The sequence below is a fragment of the Narcine bancroftii genome, chromosome 4 (assembly GCF_036971445.1).
Source record: "Narcine bancroftii isolate sNarBan1 chromosome 4, sNarBan1.hap1, whole genome shotgun sequence".
NCBI classification, from domain to species: domain Eukaryota; kingdom Metazoa; phylum Chordata; class Chondrichthyes; order Torpediniformes; family Narcinidae; genus Narcine; species Narcine bancroftii.
In genome coordinates this window covers 174,677,988-174,702,075 of record NC_091472.1, presented here as the reverse complement: position 1 = coordinate 174,702,075, position 24,088 = coordinate 174,677,988, and the positions used below count along the sequence as shown (strand labels likewise).

Below are 24,088 nucleotides of genomic sequence, written 5' to 3'. Positions count from 1 at the left end.
AGCTTGATTACAGGACACAGAAATCACAACCTTGCAATCAACGGGTCTGCCATTTGCAGTCTGAAAACACAAGGTCTAAAGTACTGTTTGGTCTGTTATTTGAACTGTATGGTATGCACATTGTCAAACACCAATGAGAGCTTTCATGTCACCTGGAATCTGCTGAAAATATCTGGAATCATTTGTGAGGGGTAGTGGGGGGGAAGAATTACTGAGCTTCCCCAAGCCATTTCATAAAGCTAAATCTTAGATTTAATTATGAAGTTTATAACCAGAACTCTGTAATGTGTGCAAACTATTCAGACTTGACAGATTAACTCTTGCTAAATAAAAAAAATGTTGATTAAAAAAAAAACACTTGGACAGCAAAGATTTTGCTTCCTAAACACTTTTGAGTGTATTTTATGGATTTTGGGTTGCCGATCACAAAACTTACCTTCAAAATTTCCTAATAAGTGCCTTTTTTTTTAGATATAACCTATTTTTATGATTTCCCTTTAAGTCTTTTTCAAGCCTACAAAACCTTAAAGAACAACATGTCATTGAAAGTTCATTTTCTACATTCCACACTTGGACGTCTTCCCTGCTGACCTTGGTGCAGAAAGTGAGGAACATGGTGAAAGGTTTCACCAGGTCATTGCAACCATGGAAAGTGGTATTAGGGCAACTAGAATCCATCAATGCTGGCCAACTATTGTCGGACACTGATGCAAGAGGCATCAAATGCTGAGTAGAAACAAAAATCAGCAGCTAAACATTTTTAGGTCAGTTGAACTAACGCAATGTGTCAGCGTCATTATGCGATTAAACTGGGTAAATTCAATAAAAGTTAATGTTTCTCCAACTTCCTATATGATACAGAAAATTGGAAATTATCTTTGCGTTCAGATTGAAGTTGTCTATCATAATCCCCAATTTTGTTTTAGGAAGCAAACTTTTGGAAAAAAAAATTCATTGATATCTTTAAATCTTTTTTGAAGGTGACTTCAGTGAATGAGTACTCAATGTGATCTGTTTAACATGTACTCATAGATTATTTGCATCTCTGGATTAGTTACTCATGCTTCTGGACTAGAATTGAAATCTGTCATGGTTTTGATGCTTGGAAATGTACATTGCAGTTTGTCCATGTTACAACTGGGTTCAAACCTGGCTAATTTGAGCCCAAAATCCAGTGTGATATTTCAGTACACAATTATAATGCTGGTGCAGTGTTGGAGATGCTTTTTTTGAGATGAAGCTGTAAATGAAACTCCCTTAAGATTCCAATCAATTTCTGACTGAAATTTATCCTCTGACAACATCACGGAAACATTTTGCCTTATTACTGTTTGTACAACATAGCAACTGCTTTGCTTCTTGCCTCCAGGACATCTTTACAAATGAGAAATTTTATATGGCACTTTACAAACCCTAACATGTTCAAAGCTTACAGTCAATTAAGTACTTTTGAACTGTATTCATTGATATAAATGTGTATTTTTAAAAAAATAGTGAATCCTGGTAGGAGGAGCCCCTTCATTTTTGCCTGGAATGGTCGGAGGTCATTTTAATCGGCCTCAATTGTTTAAACCAAGAAGAGAATCTGCTTTGGGCACTTGCTCAGTCTCATTTCCTTAGAGGAGATGGAGTCTTACCCTCTCCTGAGTAGAATCATCAACATATTGCTTGAGAAAACTTTCTTGGACACTGTGTTAATAAATTCGATCCCATCTAATGCCTTGGCACTTTGGCAGTCCCAGTCAACATTATGAAGTTAAAATCACCTATTCCAATCTTATTATTAAAACAGTTATCTGTGATATCTCAATGTAATTAATCATTTAATTCAACAGACACATCAAAATGATCACCCCCTTACTCTTAAACTCTACCTGTATAGTCTCACTAGATATGCTCCAGGGAATAATATCCTCACCAAGTTCTGCTGTGATGTTCTCCAAAATTTAAAAAATACAACTTTCCCCCTCCATCTCGATCATATCTAATGAATCTCTACCTTGAAACATTGAGCTGTCAGCCATGTCACTCTCTCAACATTTCTGCAATAGCTATAATATCCAGGTCCTGTGTACCTCTCCATGCCGAGAGTTCATCTGGCTTGCCTGTCGGCCTTTTTGCATTAATGTAAATGCAGTTTAGTTGATCAGACTTTCCTCACTTTTTGTCTTGTGCCTGCTTACTGGATGCAGGCTTCAACTTCTATATTTGCTAAACTTTCTCACCTGCCACACAACTACTTTGGGTCCCAAACTCCTGCCAAATTATTTTAAAGCTTTCCTGAATAGGTCCAGCAAAACTTACTGCAACAATATTGGTACCCCTTCAGGTCAGATGCAGCTTGTCCCTCTTGTACAGGTCACGCTGCCCCAGAAGAGGTTGAGAAATGGAGTTCACCCAACACAATGAATGACACAGCCAATTTGGATACCAGAGTAGTAGTTTGCTCTCATGTTCTTTGCATACAGATCTCTGGAGGTATTTATCAAAAAGCCTAGCCTCTTACTTGGAGGTGGTGTGTCCTATTGAACATAGGAATCTATAGCTGTGTTGGGCTAGGTTGCATTATTTCTTTTTCGAACCAGTGAAATGAATAAAGTAGAGTCTGTACAAAATTCAACAAAGATTAGATGAAACTGAGGGTTTAGACCACACATGTCAAACTCAGGCCCGCGGGCCAAATTTGGCCTGTGATATAATTATATTTGGCCCGCAAGATCATATCAAATATGTATTAGAGCTGGCCCACTGGCCGCCACGCCAGTATAGTGCATGCACAGCTAATACTACATATCCCAGAATGCTTTGCAAATGCGTTGGCGCCGGCCCGTCAGCCCACTAATCGCCCCCACCTCCTCTCTTTACTTTCATTAGCATCTGCGACCTGTCGCCCAACTCACATGTAATAAACCCCTTACGAAAAATGGCCAAACGAAAGACAGAAAACAGGACCTTTCAAGACAGGTGGGAGGCAGACTATATGTTCATCATTTTAAAAGACAAACCTGTTTGTCATTGAAGCAAGTTGGTTTTTTTTAAACTTGTTGGCTTGTGAAAAAAAATACATTTAAAAGGAGCTTAAAGGCTATAGACGCTCCTGTTCGGCTCCGAATCATGAGTCCTCTACCGGCATCACCTACGGATCCTAGAACGCTTCCATCAGCGCTGTCTCCGGTCCATCCTCAACATTCATTGGAATGGCTTCATCACTAACATCGAAGTACTCGAGCTGGCAGAGTCCGCAAGCATCGAATTCATGCTGCTGAAGACCCAACTGAGCTGGGTGGGTCACGTCTCCAGAATGGAGGACCATCGCCTTCCCAAGATCATGTAATATGGCGAGCTCTCCACTGGCCACTGAGACAGAGGTGCACCAAAGAAGAGGTACAAGGACTGCTTAAAGAAATCTCTTGGTGCCTGCCACATTGACACATTGCCAGTGGGCTGATCTCGCCTCCAAACGTGCACCTTGGCGCCTCACAGTTTGGCGGGCAGCAACCTCCTTTGAAGAAGACCGCAGAGCCCACCTCACTGACAAAAGACAAAGGAGGAAAAACCCAACACCCAACCCCAATCCACCAATGCAACCGCTGCAACCGTGCCTGCCTGTCCCGCATCGGACTTGTCAGTCACCAACGAGCCTGCAGCAGACGTGGACATACACCTCCATAAATCTTCATCCATGAAGCCAAGCCAAAGAAGAAGAAAGGCTATAGAGAAATATTTATTGAATATTTTATTTCTCATTTGTTAATGCTTCTTCTGGAAAGAGTTTAACCAAAACTATTATTAAACATTTATTTTAATAAGAAAAAGTTTAATATTACACATGTTGAAAGAAGAGAAAACATGCAGATGTTGTTGAAAATTTTCAATAAATATTTAGTTTGGCCCACGACTTAGTCCAAGTTTTTAATTTTGGCCCTCTATGAATTTGAGTTTGACACCCCTGGTTTAGACGGTGTTGGAAGTACTATATAGCAAATAGAACCGTAAGAGGACATAGAGAATCAATTTCCATTGATAACAAAGTTAACAGGAACGTCTGGATAGCTGAGGGGAGACCAAATGGATGTCAAATTCTGTTGGGGTTTGAAAGGAAATGTATTTGTCCCTGGATAAGGCCACTTGGCCATAAATATATTAATCTTTAGGTCGCGGGCTGGAGCGCCAGCACAGAGAATTGAAACCGAAAAAGTAGGATTGGAATGAAGGAGTTGGGGCCGAAAAGCTCGACCAGCAGTGTTCAGTGGGGCCGTGGGCACGGGAGTTCCGGCATGTGGTTTCGCAGGCTGCGAGCTGCGCTGCCGAGCAGTGCGGGGCGGCACCTCCGGGAGAGCGCGGACGGAGTGACGGCGGGGCGGGGCGGAGCGGAGCGCTGGGAGCCGGTTTAGGTCGCCGGTCATGTGTCAACCGGGTCCGCAGCTGCAGCCGGCAGCGCGGAAGGAAGGGAAATGGTGAGATGTCGCAAACCTTTGCCACTTCCTACCGGCGCCGCATGTTACAATTTGCACAGAGTTAAAGCTCGCGTCCGGAGGGCCCGCTGCACCGATGCGAGCCCGGCAGAGCAGCAGGAAGCCGGAGACTCGGTAGCGTCTAACGGTGCGGGATGTAGCAGGCGGGCTCACTTCAGGTACTTGGCAGGAAAGCTCCTCGTCTCTCTCTGCCGGGCTGCTTGATGGGTTAGGCAGACCCGATGACAGTAATCGCCTGTGAAAGCTGACGATGACCAGATCCTGCCGGCACGGGTGGATGGATGTTGGGGGTGGGGAGGAGAGGCGGACAGCAGGAGACAGTGCTGGAAACATTAGGCAGGCCAGGCATTTAACTGTTTGATTGTTCGGACACCTAGACCCGTGAATGGGGATTATCCAGGCCAGGAGGCCGCCGATGGGGTTGGTCAAGGCCCTGGGAGGTCTTTGGGAAAGTGGAGGTTGTCTATAAGGATCACCTCGGCAGGAGAGCTGAAGTTGGAGGTGGTGGTGGGGGGGGGGGGGGGGGGGTAGTGAGTTTCAGCAGAAGTTGTGGAGTTACGGGCAAGTTGCCAGTTGGGATTTCTGGTGGAGAAGATGGCTGTTGAAGGAAGCAGGTGAGGCTAGAGCTGGCGGGAAACATTTGCAAGAAAGATGGAGCAGCAGTTTTTGTTGGGTGCTGGGGTGGCTACAGGTGAAGGTGAGGATTGCTGCCACAATATATCTCGGGGTAAGGTGTCCAGCTCATTATGTTTGAGGAAGGGATCAGGATAGAGAACTGAGATTTTTGGGTTTGGAGAGGTTTACATGTGGAATATGTTGGAATCTGAGTGTTTAATTCAGTGCTTGTGTGCAAAGGGGGTTAGAGTAAGAGAGAAGGCTTCGAGCAGATCTTAAGGGGGAAAAAATATTCCGGTAGGAGATGTCTCAAAACAGGGAGGGTTGGAATGATGGAGATGTGCTGCCAGATTGTTTGGGGGCTGGGATGAAGGGGCGGGTCTCCAAGCTCTTGCTGAGGGACATGGTGTTGGTAGGAGAGCTGTGATTCATTGCTTGTAAAGCTGCGAGTTGGATGCAGAAGAGGGTGATTGGTGTTTCTGTGCAGTGATGCTGCCTGCTGATGATTGGCCGGGTACTCTCTGCAGTGGAGAGGGGAGGGTGGGAGATGGCTCATGTTTGGGGAAGCGCGGTTAAATCAGAGGGCACAGCAAATGCGCAGCCAGCCAGGCTCAGATATGGTGCGTTTCTGGTGAGTGATGTTGGATTTCCTCTTAGCAATTTAGGAAGGAGTCACAGTGATGGAAGCAGTAATACAGCTGAAGAAAGTTTTTTTTGGCTCTATTTTATTTATGGTTTCAAGCAACAAAATCAAACTATTTCTGTTTGTGCTAATCAGAAGCAGCGAAAGGCAGGGTACCATTTTATCTGTCAAAGGAAATGCTCAGAATGTCACGAGGAATCATGCAGAATTAATTGTGGGAATTAAAGGGCCATGCCATTGTGAGGGCTGCAGACATTTGCTGCCTGTTTCTGATTTGAAATCAACACTGGGCTTGAAGAAAGATCTTTGTCCCTGCCTGTTAAGATGCATAGCTGCCCCTGACTTTGTTATTGCCCATTGATCAATCCTGCACGTTATTAGGCATCAGTTTAAAATGTTCAAACATTAGATTCATCATGCTTCCATTGATGGGATTCCTCACAGCTCAGAGTTAATTTCCTGAGCCATTTGATAATTTAGTCCTATGAAGGCCAGACCCACACAGACCTTCTCAAATGAAATGAAACCGTTCTGACAGTTAGAACAAGAACTTGTTTGATGGTGCTTGAAGCTTAATGATTTGGGTTTTCGAGATTATACAGTCTGGTTTTTTTTTCCACAGGCTGTAAGATATTGGACTGGGAAGTATGGGACATTGGTGGTATGAATATGTTATCTGATTATGCCTGATGTAATTTTGATGCAAAATCAATTATTTATTGATCTGTTGTGCACTGGGAAAGCCATTGATTTTGGACTTGAAATAAACACCAAAGACATCAGGTTTCCTATTTAAATCATTGGATTAAAACTGAGGCATATTTAACCAACTTGAATTGATTTAAAAACTTGGCCATTTCATACCCTCTCTCGCTGCATGCCTTACTAAATTCACTCTGGTCCCCTCCAAGTACTGAGTTCACATCAAATTTATTTGTGCATTTTCATGTGTTTTAGCACACTGAAGTGTACTAAGTGGGGCAGTACTGACTTGGTCAGTGCAATATCCTGTCCCAACGTAGCAACGTGGCAAGACCACTTCGGAGTCACATCATGCAAGCTTTTGTGAGCAGCATGCCTTAAATGAACATCGATTGAGAAAGGTTCTTGCTACTTTAACTGCCTGACATGACCAAGAGTTATATTTTGCTTTCTGTTTTCCTACTGTGTCTGTTGACTGCTTCTCTGATAAAGCAAGTCTCTTGTTCTCCTGAGGTTGTGCCTTTGATGTGAAAACATAAGAACTAGAAGAAGCCATCAGCCACACAGCTGATTATCTGTTTCTCTTCATGACCTGACGCGACCCCCCCACCAACCCACCCATTAGCATTGATTCTCCCTCAAGTGCAAAAATACCCTCTGCTTTTTATATATTTAATGGCTTAAGGATGGAGAATCTCAAAATCGCCCAACCCTCTGAGGAAAGATAACCCTCATGTCCATCCCTTTATTCTGAGACTTTGGCCCTCTTATTCTAGATTTATCCCACCACTCATAGCAACAATCCCATTAAGCCCTCTTAGAATTATTTTGCAATGAGATCACTTCTCTCCAGTTGCAGCACTTAAACTGTTTTTCATAATAAGCTAGCACGGGCTAGGTCATCTTCATTACTTCTCATGGCTAAAATGCATCTTTCCTTAATGCAGGGAAAGATAATTTCCTGACTTAGTTGGGAGGGAATTATAGTTTCTATCCTTATCATCAATGTGCTACACTGCCAGTTTGCCTTTGAAGTGCCATTTTTTTTGTTAAGGATAAAGCTTCTAATTTATCTATGGCCACAGTGTGTTAGTCATTTTGCCTAAAGGGATCTTACTTGAATTAACACATTTTTTTTCGTCATTGACTACACTAAGGTCTCTGTTTATCCAGTGTGAACATGCTGCAGCAACTCACCAGCTTTGCCTTGTGTCTATAGTGGTTCAGGGTAAAACTCCTTTCTCATTAGTGTGAACGTGCCACAGCAACTCACGAGCTTTGCCTTGTGTCTGTAGTGGTTCAGGGTAAAACTCCTTTCTCATTAGTGTGAACGTGCCACAGCAACTCACGAGGTTTGCCTTGTGTCTGTAGTGGTTCAGGGTAAAACTCCTTTCTCATTAGTGTGAACGTGCCACAGCAACTCACGAGGTTTGCCTTGTGTCTGTAGTGGTTCAGGGTAAAACTCCTTTCTCATTAGTGTGAACGTGCCACAGCAACTCACGAGGTTTGCCTTGTGTCTGTAGTGGTTCAGGGTAAAACTCCTTTCTCATTAGTGTGAACGTGCCACAGCAACTCACGAGGTTTGCCTTGTGTCTGTAGTGGTTCAGGGTAAAACTCCTTTCTCATTAGTGTGAACGTGCCACAGCAACTCTCGAGCTTTGTTGGGACCAAGGTAAACTGCCTCAGGATCTTCGTGATGCCACCATCATCACCCTGTACAAAAACAAAGGCGAGAAATCAGACTGCTCAACATACAGGGGAATCACGTTGCTCTCCATTGCAGGCAAAATCTTCGCTAGGATTCTACTAAATAGAATAATACCTAGTGTCGCCGAGAATATTCTCCCAGAATCACAGTGCGGCTTTCGCGCAAACAGAGGAACTACTGACATGGTCTTTGCCCTCAGACAGCTCCAAGAAAAGTGCAGAGAACAAAACAAAGGACTCTACATCACCTTTGTTGACCTCACCAAAGCCTTCGACACCGTGAGCAGGAAAGGGCTTTGGCAAATACTAGAGCGCATCGGATGTCCCCCAAAGTTCCTCAACATGATTATCCAACTGCACGAAAACCAACAAGGTCGGGTCAGATACAGCAATGAGCTCTCTGAACCCTTCTCCATTAACAATGGCGTGAAGCAAGGCTGTGTTCTGGCACCAACCCTCTTTTCAATCTTCTTCAGCATGATGCTGAACCAAGCCATGAAAGACCCCAACAATGAAGACGCTGTTTACATCCGGTACCGCACGGATGGCAGTCTCTTCAATCTGAGGCGCCTGCAAGCTCACACCAAGACACAAGAGAAACTTGTCCGTGAACTACTCTTTGCAGACGATGCCGCTTTAGTTGCCCATTCAGAGCCAGCTCTTCAGCGCTTGACGTCCTGCTTTGCGGAAACTGCCAAAATGTTTGGCCTGGAAGTCAGCCTGAAGAAAACTGAGGTCCTCCATCAGCCAGCTCCCCACCATGGTTACCAGCCCCCCCACATCTCCATCGGGCACACAAAACTCAAAACGGTCAACCAGTTTACCTATCTCGGCTGCACCATTTCATCAGATGCAAGGATCGACAATGAGATAGACAACAGACTCGCCAAGGCAAATAGCGCCTTTGGAAGACTACACAAAAGAGTCTGGAAAAACAACCAACTGAAAAACCTCACAAAGATAAGCGTATACAGAGCCGTTGTCATACCCACACTCCTTTTCGGCTCCGAATCATGGGTCCTCTACCGGCACCACCTACGGCTCCTAGAACGCTTCCACCAGCGTTGTCTCCGCTCCATCCTCAACATCCATTGGAGCGCTTACATCCCTAACGTCGAAGTACTCGAGATGGCAGAGGTCGACAGCATCGAGTCCACGCTGCTGAAGATCCAGCTGCGCTGGATGGGTCACGTCTCCAGAATGGAGGACCATCGCCTTCCCAAGATCGTGATATGGCGAGCTCTCCACTGGCCACCGTGACAGAGGTGCACCAAAGAAAAGGTACAAGGACTGCCTAAAGAAATCTCTTGGTGCCTGCCACATTGACCACCGCCAGTGGACTGATAACGCCTCAAACCGTGCATCTTGGCGCCTCACAGTTTGGCGGGCAGCAACCTCCTTTGAAGAAGACCGCAGAGCCCACCTCACTGACAAAAGGCAAAGGAGGAAAAACCCAACACCCAACCCCAACCAACCAATTTTCCCCTGCAACCGCTGCAATCGTGTCTGCCTGTCCCGCATCGGACTTGTCAGCCACAAACGAGCCTGCAGCTGACGTGGACTTTTTACCCCCTCCATAAATCTTCGACCGCCAAGCCAAAGAAAGAAAAGAAAGATTGTGGTTCAGGGTAAAACTCCTTTCTCATTAGTGTGAACGTGCCATAGCAACTCACGAGCTTTGCCTTGTGTCTGTAGTGGTTCAGGGTAAAACTCCTTTCTCATTAGTGTGAACGTGCCACAGCAACTCACGAGGTTTGCCTTGTGTCTGTAGTGGTTCAGGGTAAAACTCCTTTGTCATTAGTGTGAACGTGCCACAACAACTCACGAAGTTTGCCTTGTGTCTGTAGTGGTTCAGGGTAAAACTCCTTTCTCATTAGTGTGAACGTGCCACAGCAACTCACGAGATTTGCCTTGTGTCTATAGTGGTTCAGGGTAAAACTCCTTTCTCATTAGTGTGAACGTGCCACAGCAACTCACGAGGTTTGCCTTGTGTCTATAGTGGTTCAGGGTAAAACACCTTTCTCATTAGTGTGAACGTGCCACAGCAACTCACGAACTTTGACTTGTGTCTGTAGTGGTTCAGGGTAAAACTCCTTTCTCATTAGTGTGAACGTGCCACAGCAACTCACGAGGTTTGCCTTGTGTCTGTAGTGGTTCAGGGTAAAACTCCTTTCTCATTAGTGTGAACGTGCTACAGCAACTCACGAGGTTTGCCTTGTGTCTATAGTGGTTCAGGGTAAAACTCCTTTCTCATTAGTGTGAACGTGCCACAGCAACTCACGAGCTTTGCCTTGTGTCTGTAGTGGTTCAGGGTAAAACTCCTTTCTCATTAGTGTGAACGTGCCACAGCAACTCACGAGGTTTGCCTTGTGTCTATAGTGGTTCAGGGTAAAACTCCTTTCTCATTAGTGTGAACGTGCCACAGCAACTCACGAGCTTTGCCATGTGTCTATAGTGGTTCAGGGTAAAACTCCTTTCTCATTAGTGTGAACGTGCCACAGCAACTCACGAGCTTTGCCATGTGTCTATAGTGGTTCAGGGTAAAACTCCTTTCTCATTAGTGTGAACGTGCCACAGCAACTCACGAGCTTTGCCTTGTGTCTATAGTGGTTCAGGGTAAAACTCCTTTCTCATTAGTGTGAACGTGCCACAGCAACTCACGAGCTTTGCCTTGTGTCTATAGTGGTTCAGGGTAAAACTCCTTTCTCATTAGTGTGAACGTGCCACAGCAACTCACGAGCTTTGCCTTGTGTCTGTAGTGGTTCAGGGTAAGACTCCTTTCTCATTAGTGTGAACGTGCCACAGCAACTCACAAGTTTTGCCATGAGTCTGTAGTGGTTCAGGATAAGACTCCTTTCTCATTAGCACCCTTTCTAGGTAAATGGAGAAGCATGTCAAGATTCCCAGTCCCAAATGCCATTCAATAACTTTTACTGACAGGTGTAATCACCTAGATATCATCAAAGATGGACTAGATACGAACACCTAGCCGACTCTCTTTCTGAAAGATGATTAAATACATCTACTTAGGTTGCAAGAGAATTTATGGAATTCCAAGGCCAGTGCCCTCGAGAGAAGAAACTGGTTAGACCCCAGGGTTGATTCTGTAAATTTATTCATCGAACCCCTTTTACTTCTGTGAGCCTGGCATCATGTTGGCATTGTCTTTCTCATTGACTTTCTCATTGGAAGACCACAGTCACTATGAATTGGGAACAACATCTCCTCCTCACTGATCATCAACACAGACGCACCCCAAGGATGCATCCTTAGCCCGCTGCTCTACTTGTTATACACCCATGACTGAGTGGCACAATTCCAATGCCATCTACAAATTTGCTGATGTCACCACAGTTGTCGGCAAAATCACAAATGGCAATAAGAAAACGTACAGGAGGGAGATAGATCAGCTCGTTGAATGGTGAAACGACAATAACCTTGCACTCAATGTTAACAAAACCAAGGAGATGAATGTGGACCAGGAGGAAGTAAGCGAACATGACCCAGATCTCATCGAGGGCTCAGTAGCAGAGAGGGTCAAGAACTTCAAATTCCTGGATGTCAACATCTCTGAGGATCTGTCCTGGAGCTTCCACATTGATGCAATCACAAGGAAGCTTGCCAGCGGCTATACTTAGTGAGTTGTCTGAGGCGGTTTGGTATGTCACCGAAGACACTTGCAAATTTCTACAGGTGTACCGTGGAGAGCATTCTAGCTGGTTGCATCGCTGCCTGGTATGGAGGTACCAACTTTCAGGACAAGAAAAAACTCCAGAGGGCTGTTAACTCGGCCTGTGACATCACAGGCACCAGACTTCACTCCATTGAGAACATCTGCATGAGGTGGTGTCTTAAAAAAGCAGCCTCTATCCTCAAAGACCCCCAGCACCCAGGGCATACCCTCTTCATTCTGCTATTATTGGGGAAAAGGGTACAGGAGCCTAAAGACGAGCACTCAATGGCACAAGGACAGCTTCTTCCCCGCTGCCATCAGATTCCTGAATACTCAGTGAACCAAAGATACTGCTTTACTTTTTTCATGCCCTATTATTATTATTTTATTTTTTATTGTAATGTCGTAAGATGGTTATAATATGTATGTTTGCACTATAATGTTGCTGCAAAACTCCAAACTTCATGACTTCTTCATGACAATAAATTCTGAATTTCTCTCCACCCCCCCTTGGACATCAGCTGCTGTCAACTCCAACCTACTCTGACAAATCATTCACCAAATATATAGCTAAACCGATTACTCCAATCATTCTTACAGCTGCCTGAACTCTGAAGTGTTTTGAATCAGCCTATATTGCTGCACTAAAACCAGGAGGGCAGAAAAGTCTCATCAACCTGGGCAGAATTTGTGGCGAGAGAAAGGATTAACTGTTCATGTGGTTGATGGAGAAATTAATGAGTAAACCTTAACTCTAATGCAGAGAAAGTGGGGAAGTTTGGACTGGAAAGACCAGTAAGAGGTGCAGCTGAAGGAGTCTTGCAGTCCAACACTTTTGTCATGCAGATACTCACTCAGTCCCTTTCCCTGAGGATTTCTTTACATTTTTTTGAAGATTTGGTTGGGTCCTTTTTAAAAAAAAAAGTTGCTGCTAAGGATTTTGTTGATGCCCCAATGCTGCTGATCCTGCCACATCTTATCAAATTATTTTTAAAATAAATTTCTCCAAACCCTTTCCTTCATTTTGGCCAACCTGGGATTCACGTCAACTTGTATCTGACTTGTTAAATTGTCACTTCAAATCAGGCTCTTGACATTCACTGTTCAGAGGTAAAGATCCAGTTTTCCTGATGTCTGCTCAGAGCTCCTCATCAGCCTCAGACATTGATCAGTATAGTTGGCACAATCTAACTGAGGGAAGATCTGCCTCATGCCACATGCTGACCTAAATGTGGAAGATGCCATTTTGCAGTTGAAATTTACAAGTCTGCTTGTTATCAGAGCACTAAATTAGTTATCACTAAACTTTGAGTGACCTAACTTTGGCTCCGTAATGTTAGCTCAAGTAAATCTAATTTTTTTGAGGTGCCTGAGTATGATTTGTTCTTCTCCCAAATTATCTAGTTATTTGTTCATCTGAGAGAAACTTTTTTTTGCATCTAATTGTCCAACTAACTGCACTGCTTTAGGAGAAAAGGAAGCAATATTGTGGAAGGCAATCTGTATAAAATCTCTGGAATCTCATACTAGATGTTTTATGCTTTTTGTTAAATAAATCCTTTTGAGAATATGGTTCACAGAATTGGTGAGCAAAGGCATGACAAAATGCATGCTGGGAAAGGAGCTAATTTGCAAGCTCATCCTTTTTGTTCTGGAGTTTAGAAGAACAGAGGAGATCACATCAATGGTTTCAAAAATTCTTAGAGGTCTAGGCAGGTGAAATAAAGGGATGATGGTTTCCCCAACCAAGGAATCTAAGATTAAGGGACACAGCTTTAAAATAAGGGCTCAGTTGTTTAGGACTGAGGTGAGGAGAAATTTATTTAACAAGGGTGCAGGGAAGATTTATGAGAATGTTTCCCGTCCTTGGGAATCTGAGCTTTTGGGAGAGGTTGAACAAGTTGTGGCTTTATTCCTTGGTGCGTAAGAGAAGGAGAGTTAACAGCAATTGGAGGGGTAACTTTTTTACACAGAGGTGGGTGCGTGAACTATGGCAATGTTTTAGAAAAATTGGACGGATACATGGATAGGTTCAGAAGTGTATTGGTCATGAGTGGGTAGATGGAGCGAGTATGGATGGGATAATTTGGTCAGCATGGGCAAGTTGGGCTAAAAGCCGTGTTTCTATACTGGATGGTTCGACAAGAGTTTGTTTGAGCCAATTTTGTGAAAACTAACTTTGGTCTCTTAGAATTTTCAGTTCTCTCCTCTGGTTAAAAGAAATATGTGTGTAACTGTGAACCACAGTGATCAATAGCTTTTTGGATATTAAGGGAATGAAAGGGGAGAATGCTGGCCATCTTATTGATGAATGACTGGTCAGGTTTGGAGGACAGTATCATGTGACCTGGCTCTTCTGTTGTAGAAATGTGGGAAATTCAATGAAGAGAATTTTAGGCAGCAAAAAAGCCATTTTACCTCTGCTGTTCCCCACTATAATGGCAATACTGTTGCAAATGGTCTTATCACCCCTGGGTTTACGAGTGAGTATGGGCGAGCACTGTTGAGTCAGTGGTGATGTGTCATCATTCTTAAATGATTGCTCAAAAAGAGGGGAGGTTCATCTGCCAATTTTCCATTTTCTTCATCACTGCAAGTTTCCCGAGTTAAATATGCATGTCTTTTTTAAAAGGGGCTAAAGCATAGTTGGGTTGATTGGTTGGACAGGATATCAATACCAATGGAATATATCTTGCCATTCAATCTATAATGCATCATGAAGCTTTGCAGCAGAATTGGTATTGTGTGTGAGGCTATTTTTAGGCTATCGTATTATGTGTGGGATATCCCTTTACCTGATCAGCTATGTATGTATAATTCCACAGGTTGCATTTCCCCCAGCTGGCTTTGCGACGCAGGTTAGGCCAGCTGAGCTGTATGTCCAAGCCTGCACTGAAGCTCCGCACCTGGCCTCTGTCCTTTCTCTATTTCTTCCTGCCATTTAGTGTCCTTAAGCCTCTCACAAGGGTAGGATGGCGACCAACAAGCAGGGTAAGTGTACATTATTTCTAGGTTTGTGGCAGGGTGGGGAGGGTTGTGGTAAGGAGAGCGTAAATCCCAGCATCCACAGGTTATCTGGAGTTTAAATGAATGTATGCTACTGGTGTATAATTATGTGCTGTGATTTATGGTGAACACACCAATACATGTCACCTGTTTATGTATCCATTGGTGGCATGTAAGTAACAATATGTCAAGGCCTATTTTCATAAAAGTGAGCTACTGTCTACATTGTGTGTACATCTATCCAACTTATTAAGCTGTTTCACATTGGCAACCCGCTAAATTAGCAAGTGAACGACACATTTTGAAATACTGGATCAAGAAAAACCGGTTCCATGCACCTTTTCGTATTACCAAACCAGTATCGGGGAGCGAAGGGAAGCCCAGCTTCCTGCAGGGATATCCTGAATAATGTATTACGTACTCATTGGCAATGAATGCTTTACTCTATAAGGAGATTACCCACACCTCACTCCAGCCCTCACTCTCCAGGTGGAGGGCGTGTGTGGGTGTTATGAGTGAAAAAACAGATTCGATGGGTCTAAAAAGCAAGGACTCTGAATGCAGTTTTGTAGTAAATGATTTTATTTACAAAAGACAGGTATGGGAAAATAGTAACGGGGATAACAGATGCGCACAATTTATAGCGAGCATGGGAACATTGCACCAACAATGAAATATACATGCACAGTTTATAGCGAGTGTGGGAAAATCACAGCGGCAATAAAACATGCGTAAAAATTGTATCTTGCCACCCAACCCTCAGAACTGCGAGAAGTAATTGAGAATTTTTTCACTCCATACCACAAATGTTCATTTCAATGAACAGCATGTGGACTGTTTGTAGTCATTCTGACAAGATCCTGTTCTCATTTTGCACACTTTCCATATGCTAGTTAACAGTGTTCTCTGCTGTGATCGTTCCTTTTTGCCCTTTCCTTTTCCTGCCTCTTTAAAAACCTCCCACACGTGCAAGAACGTCATCAGCGCGTCACTAATGAGCCTGGGCATACCAGGTTGCCAATTCACATTGGATTGGCTGTGATACTCCCTCCCTCGGCAGTTAATTCCTGGGTCAATTTGGAGCCCCCATACCAGTTTGGGAGTGTTCATACTGGTAAATTAACCAGTAAATTGCCGGTTAATTATTGGTTTCAAGTGCCAGTGTCTTGCCCCAATCCTGGCTCATTATCTGCATCCCTGTGCTGTCAGTGTCTCAGGCTGCAGAAATCTACTTCGATGTTAATCACTCCCTGCACAGTCCTGTTTGGTTTTTATCTGATTATACTTCTGAACAGCGAGTTGGGAAATTTTTCCATGTTGGGGAGACCATATAAATGCAAGCCATTTTTGTAATTGTGATTGAAAATTAACAAACTGTAGATGTTAGAAATCTGAAATAAAAATTAAAAATGCTGGAAATGATGATTCGGGCAACATCCGTGAAAGGAGGGAGGGAGTTGGTTTTTGCATGGTTTTTGATGGTGCATTGTTAACTTTGCATGATCGATGCAAAGCTAACTAGATGCTGCCTAACTTGTTGATTTTTTTCTTAGGTTTGTATCATTCAGGACTATCATAGATTATTAATTTTTCACTGTCAGGATGCTTTGTTGAAAGGAATTGACATCCAGTTGATGCCATGAAATTGTGTTAATTAGGAATTTAAACACGGTAGGATTTAAACCTTTGCTGTTAGTCAACAGGTACATCAGTGAGTGGTCACATTCTTTACTGGAGATTCAGCGTTTCCATTCTTCATTTTGTTTTTGCGTGCACCCAGAGTTAAGTATGCATAAGAATAGTCAAAACAAAGAAATTAGAGTCAAATTCAGTGCAATGGATGGATATAAATTATGGTCAGACTATATTCTCATGGAGTCACAAGTTGCAGCACAGTGTGCAAATGTGATGCCAGCATTGTGCCATTCTTGGCTCAGCTCTACTCCCGAGCAGTTACTACTGTCAGCACTAAAAATGTTAAGCAGATCATTGGCCTCCTTCCAGTTCTATTTCTAGGACATTGTAGCTGACTCAGAACATGATTTGCCATTTTTTTTCTGCTGGAACATGTGAATTTGAGCTTGTACTGTATTTAGATGATGGTGGTTTGATGTGGTACTCCTGGTCATTTAATGTAATGCCATGAGCTGATATTTTGATGCAGGTTAACTAATCCATGGACACCAGTCTTAGTTTGGCCAACTGGAAATGAAGCTGTGGTCACTCTTCCCAGCATCCTTTCTGGCTTGCGGTTAGCTTTCTTTGACTCGAGTCTTGAGCATCAAAGGATCCTGGGCTTATTTCCTCACATTAAGGAATGCCCTTGCCAACTGTTTTTATTTTATTTGAGTTTAATAAGAAAATTGTTATGTAATATTTTCTCCAAGAGAATAATAACACTGTTTATTGTTGATATTTAAAAAGTCTAGAATTTCCCTACCATTAAGTCCATATTTGTAAAGAAAACAGCACTCTAGTCCTGTTGAGTTTATTGTGGAGAGGGTAGCATTGATTGGGACATGCAGAATGAAAACTGAATTTAGAGGCTTCAGAATCAGGGCTGGGACTGCAGAGGTACAAGTCTGGCAACTCCCAATATAGGAGCAACCACATCTCAATGCCATTTGTGCTTTAATATCAGTCCCAGACGGATGCAGCTCTTCCAGAGCTCTATTCTGAATCCTTCAAATTGGGCCGAATATAGGTGATAGTGATGTCATGGCGAGAGAATACAAATTATCATTGAACATTTAAACAGTCTAGAATTTACCATTCTAGAAAGGGAAATTATGTTGAAAACTGTATTGAAGTTTTTGTTTTGAGGTGGCATCTACCAGATGCTGTTTGGATTTTCCAGACCCAAGCCTCAAAGACCTGACTTTCTGTTATGGTTGGAGAGGTATTAAAAATGATCTCTGGTGACAAAAAGAGACTACACTAACACTCCCATCCTCAACACAGTGGGACATAGTACACAGGTGTCAAAGACAACTCTGGAGCATGTTTTCAGCTAGAAGACACCATTGATTCGAGGCATCCCTATAAGAACAATATAGATGTGATATTACAAAACAATGGAGAGTACAGGGTGCAGCAAAGGCAGTGGGAGCGTACAACAATCAGGCTTTGTTTTTTTAAGATAAAAAAAACTTTATTTATTTAAAGAATCATTAAAAAACAACATACAATCCAATAAGAATAATTTTGTATAAGTATATATAAAAAACCCCCATCTTAAGGAGTGACAAAAATATAAATAAAAAGAAAAACTGAAAGTATTTACAATAAATCAAAGTATATCTAAATGCATATATTCCAAATAAGGAACCCTCTTATTAACAAAATAAAGAATAATTATCATGCAAATTATGTGTAATTTTTTTCCATAATAATATAAGCTTTCAATTCATTATGCCTGTGTATTATACTAATCTCTATGTTATCTTTCCATGTTCTAGCTACACATTTTCATGCTACAGACAGCACTAAACGTACAAATGCAATTTGAAACTTATCCAACCCTAGTCCCTTTAAAGAAACCATATAACCCAATAAAAAAAATGGATGGGTCTAATGGTAGTTTAATATTGTATAATTTTTCCAAAACTAACCTAATTCCTTCCCAAAATGGTTGTACTTTAACACAAGACCAAACAGCATGTCCACTGGCCACCGTGACAGAGGTGCACCAAAGAAAAGGTACAAGGACTGCCTAAAGAAATCTCTTGGTGCCTGCCACATTGACCACCGCCAGTGGGCTGATATCGCCTCAAACCGTGCATCTTGGCGCCTCACAGTTTGGCGGGCAGCAACCTCCTTTGAAGAAGACCGCAGAGCCCACCTCACTGACAAAAGGCAAAGGATGAAAAACCCAACACCCAACCCCAACCAACCAATTTTCCCCTGCAGCCGCTGCAACCGTGTCTGCCTGTCCCGCATTGGACTTGTCAGCCACAAACGAGCCTGCAGCTGACGTGGACTTTTTACCCCCTCCATAAATCTTCGTCCGCGAAGCCAAGCCAAAAGAAAAAGAACATAAACCACATCTGAAACAAGAATCCGAGTTACTAAAACTATATTTTTTCAATTTCTCCAGAGTTAAATATAACTGATGTAAAAAAATTATAATTAACTATTCCATATCGTACATTCATCAATTTAGTTACACTATCATAACACATGTCCACCCAATTATCTTCCGGAAAAATAAAGGTTAAATCACTTTCCCATTTAAGCTTAGACTTCTCCCATTCCAGTTTATCCATACTATCTTGTAACACTTGATACATAACTGAAATATAACCCTTCTTTGGTATAGAGGAAATCAAAGATTCAAATTTCGTCAATACAGGTAAAATCATCTCTTTACCATAAATATCTTTTACCAAAACTCTAAGATGGTAATACACAAACAAGGAATTTTCAGATATATCAAATCGTTCCCTCAATTGATAAAAAGAAAAAAGTTGTCCTTCCTCAAAACAGTCCTGCAATGTCTTTATACCCTTAAAGTCCCAACTCTTTCAATGATTTTTGAACATTGAAAAAGGAATAAGCTGAATATTATTTAATGGGGTTACATTCCCGGAACAGATTCATATTCCTTTGAAGTATAAATTGATGCACCTCAACTTCAGCAATAGAAGCCATCTCCACTTACGCCCAACTTGGAGGTTGATCCATGTCCATCAACCTGCTAACAAATTTCAACTTAGCTGCTTCGTAATAATTTTGAAAATGAGATAACTGAAGTCCACTTCATGCATATTTCCATGTAAGTTATACAATGCTACTCCCTTTCCAATAAAATTCCCTCACCATTTTATTTAAGTCCTGGAAAAAACCCTTTGAAAGGGAACATGGTATCAACTGAAATAAATATTGAATTAATGGAAAAATATTCATCTTAATAAGTTTACAGGACCAATTAAGGTTAACGGAAGATCTTTCTATTTAATTAAATCTGCTTTGATCTTTTTTAATAAAGGAACATAATTTAACTTGTATAAAGATTGATAATCATCATTAACAATTATTCCTAAATATTTGAGTTTATCTGACCATTTTAATTTTATAATACTTTTATATTCTGAATAGTCACCCTCTCCAACTGGCAAAATTTCATTCTTATCCCAATGAACTTTATATCCAGAAAGTTCTCCAAATTGTAATAATCATTCCTGCAATTGTGACAGTGACTGTTTTGGTTCTGTCAAATATATCAAGACATCATCTGCAAATAAATTAATCTTATATTCCTCATCCATAACTCTCATCCCTCTTATCTTTTCATTCTGTCTTATCATCTGTGCTAACGGTTCAATAGCCAATGCAAACGAGGCTGGTGTCAATGGACAACCTTGCCGAGTCGAACGTGTCAATTTAAATGGTAAAGACTATTTCTCACCAACCTGGCTATTGGGTTTGTATCTAAAGCTTTAACCCAACCAATTAAAAAAAAGGGCCAAATTTAAACTTCTCTAACACCTTAAATAAAAAACCCCATTTGACCCTATCAAAGGCTTTTTCTGCATCTAGCACAACGGTGGTTGGGCTGTTTTCGATATGCATTGATCAAAATTATCAACTGAACAATCAGGCTTTGTTATTGAAGACCAGCATTCTAGAACTAACTGCACCTCTGGTCAGTAGGTAAATCACTGGCATCTATCTGATAATGTGGGTAACTACCAAAAATTAGGACCAATTCAAACCTCTGGTCCACTCTTGATCATCTGCAACAGTTTACTAATCAGTAACTTTCACACTGATACGCAATTTGGGTTTTATCAGGACGAGTTGTTTCCAGCCCAAATCACAACCCAAGTCCAAGCATGTTCTAAAACAGCCATTCTTAATGGAGGCCGCAGCACATTTCAGAGGAGCCATAGACTGAAATTATTAAAAACATTTTTATGTTGTCAGTAGAAGTACAGAATAAACCAACTAAACTTGACTGCTTCACAGGGAAGGGTGCATATAAACTTTGAGCAGAGTCCTAAGGGGGGCATAGCCAAAAAGGGGTTGAAAATTAAGAGCTGAATTTGAGAAGTGCCGTGGAAATCAACGTAAAATTTGACTGTGGCATGAGAACCCTGGTTAACTGAAGTCATTGGGCTCCAAAGAAAAAAACACTCCAATCAATCAATCATCCCAGCCCATGATATCACTGTACGAGTTCTTCAGGGAAGTATCCTATGTCCAACCATCTTCAGCTGTTTCATCAATCACCTTCTTTCATGAGATGATCAGAAGAGGAGACGCTCACTGGAGATCAAAATGGTCAATTCTCTTAAACAATTGATGCATCTAGAACTGCATGCAGCATGACTTAGACATGGGGTAGAAAATGGCAAGTGGCAATCTCCGGGCAGCTACCTATTCCATTTTTGGAACTTGGGTGTTACCACAAACTCTGAACTATACCAATACTATGCCAACAAAAGCAGGTCAGAAGCTGGGTATCCTGCACAAATGAATCACCTCTTGACATCCCAAAGCCTCTTCCATCCACAAGGTTACGAGGAATGTGCTGGAATTGTCTTCGTCTGCCAGGACATAATCACCCTAAATATTTACTACATCTACCAGTGCACAGTTCCAGCAACACGTATCATCCCCAAAATACACTCAAATACTTGCCTTGGCTACTCTGACTTTTACCACAAGAGCGGCACGGTTAGCATGACCCTATTACAGTGCCAGTGATCCAGGTTTGAATCCAGTGCTGTCTGTAAGGTGTTTGTACATTCTCCTTCTGACCTGTGTGGGTCTCCAGTTTCCTCCCACCTTCCAAACAACGAACAGGGTTGTAGGTTATAATTGGGTGGCAAAGGTTTAAATGGCCAGAATTGGCTTCTACTGTGTTGTAAATGAATTTTTTTTTAAAAATACAAGGCCAAACTGCAGGTATATGGGGACATCACCTTCTGCAGGTTCCCTCCAAGTGACACATGGTCCTGCTTTGGAGATCTTTCACGACTGGCTCTAGATCCTTGAATTCCTTCCCCAGCAACACTGCGCGAGTACCTTCAGCAGAAAGACTACAGTTGTTAAAGATTAACATTGGAATACTTGGAATGTGGTGCACAGTTCTGGTGCCATACCAAAGGGTGAATGTGGCTGCTGGAGAGAGTGCAGAGGATGTTGGCTGGTTTGGAGGGCTTGAGATGTAGACATTAATGGATAGCCTGGGCAAAGGAAGCTGAGCGATAATTGAATAGAGGCATATAAATGTATGAGGCATAGATGGTCAGGATCTTTTTTCCTAGAGTAGAGGTACCAAAAACAAATGGGAACAGGTTTGAGGTGAGGGAAAGAAGCTTCAAAGGAAATTTGAGGGGAAAATGTTTAGGCTGGTTGATATCCAGAATGTGTTGTCAGAGGAGGTGGCGGAATCAAATAAAGTTTCGTTTTTTGTCATGTTTACAGAGTTACAGTGGAAAGCTTAGTCTTGCATGTGATCCAGGCTTCGCCAAAAGATTACCACTCTCTGGCACCATTTTGCATTTAAAAAAGAGAAACCATGGCAATGCAAAGTGCTAACATTAATGATGATATTGTTAAACTGGATTTAATTTTAATATAGAAATACAGCATGGTAGCAGGCCCTTCCAGCCCACATTTCCAAAATATAACCATGAGACCAATTACCCTACTAACTTTGTGTTTTGAATGACGGGGGGAAACAGTGCACCTGGAGGAAGCCCACAGGGAGAACATACAAACTCCTTCCAGACAGCAGCCGATTTGAACACGAGTCGCTGGCACTTTAATAGTGTTGCACTGACCGCTACCCAGTGCTAGTCTCTAACACTAGGTTTACAAGATGCTTAAATAAGCAGGACGTAGAAGATCACGGGCCTCTATAGGCTAATGGGATTAGTATAATGGGGCAAAAAGTTAACATGGATGCAGCAGGGCAAAGAGCTTGTTTTGGTGTTGAATAATTCTGGCTAATGTGACACACATTATCTTCTCAAGGGCATAAATACTAGCCTTGACAGGGATGTGTTGATCCTGAAACATGAGCGACTTAAAAGGTTCAGATTGGTAGTGGTCAGATTTATATGTTATAGGCAGGGGTGCAGTGCTGCCGGAGCACGGCTCCAACACCTCCTTATCACCATTTTTGGTGAGCTCCGGCACTTAAAAAAACTTAGCACTGAACCCCTGGTTATAGGTTTGAATTTCTTCCAAATACATTCAGTTTGCAGGACAGAGGTTGGTTTTGGTTACATAAAATCCAGAGTAGGAATAATCTCAAAGAAGGGCCATGCTTTATTGCATGTAAATAAACACCATGAATTATTTAAGTTTGTAACTGGATGATAACTAATGTGTAAATGTTAATAAAGGAGTAAATTACTTATTATGAAATGTGACTTGATATTCTGTTTTATTATTTTTATATATATATATGCGTATGTGTCTCTCTGTATGTGCTGCTTAATGTCCATTCGGGTCACGTCCAACTGCATGTACATTTGTGGTCCTATAATTATTCAGTTACTGAAAGCAAGTCCACACCAATTTAGAAAAAAATTGCCCCTCTCTCTCTCACCACAGCTCTCACACTGATCCCACTGCCCCACTCTCTGCCCACAGCCCTGTGTCTGTCGCCACACTGATCTCACTGCCCCGCTCTCTCCCCACAGCCCCCTTGTTGGTCTCCACCCTGATCCCACTGCTGCGTGTCACTCCCCACACTGATCCCACTGCCTCGCTCTCTGCCCACAGGCCTGTGTCAGTCCCCACTGCCCCCTCTCTCCCCACAGCCCTGTATTAGTCCCTACACTGATTCCACTGCCCTGCTCTCTGCCCACAGCCTCATGTTGGTCCCCACACTGATCCCACTTCCCCGCTTTCTGCCCACAGCCCCATGTTGATCCCCACACTGATCCCACTTCCCCACTCTCTCCCCACAGCCCTGTATTAGTCCCCACACTGATCCCACAGCCCTATATCAGTCCCACTTCCCTGCTCTCTTCCCACAGCCCCACGTTGGTCCTCCCACTGTCCCTCTCTCTGCCCACAACCCTATCTCGGTCCCCACACTGATCCCACTACCCCGCTCTCTGCCCCACGCCCTGTGTCGGTCCCCACACTGATCCCACTTCCCCACACTCTCCCCACAGCCCTGTATTAGTCCCAACACTGATCCCACAGCCCTCTATCAGTCCCTACACTGATTCCACTGCCCTGCTCTCTGCCCACAGCCCCATGTTGGTCCCCACACTGATCCCACTTCCCTGCTTTCTGCCCACA

At 42.7% G+C, this 24,088-nt stretch overlaps 1 protein-coding gene across 9 annotated transcripts in view; it reads left to right on the top strand.

The window, feature by feature from the left end:
• pisd (phosphatidylserine decarboxylase) overlaps nucleotides 1–24,088 on the top strand; it is a 165,917-nt gene that overhangs the window by 104,910 nt on the left and 36,919 nt on the right. For 2 of the 9 annotated variants that reach the window (XM_069933107.1, XM_069933105.1), the window contains exon 2: nucleotides 14,641–14,806. The exons of 4 other annotated variants lie outside the window; for them this stretch is intronic. In XM_069933107.1, the coding sequence (XP_069789208.1) occupies nucleotides 14,693–14,806 (114 nt within the window). In that variant the 5' untranslated portion in view covers nucleotides 14,641–14,692. Of the gene's footprint in view, nucleotides 1–4,340; nucleotides 4,458–5,668; nucleotides 5,722–6,365; nucleotides 6,395–14,640; nucleotides 14,807–24,088 lie in introns of those variants that run through there. 3 more of the 9 variants (XM_069933103.1, XM_069933102.1, XM_069933104.1) reach the window with 3 other exon arrangements.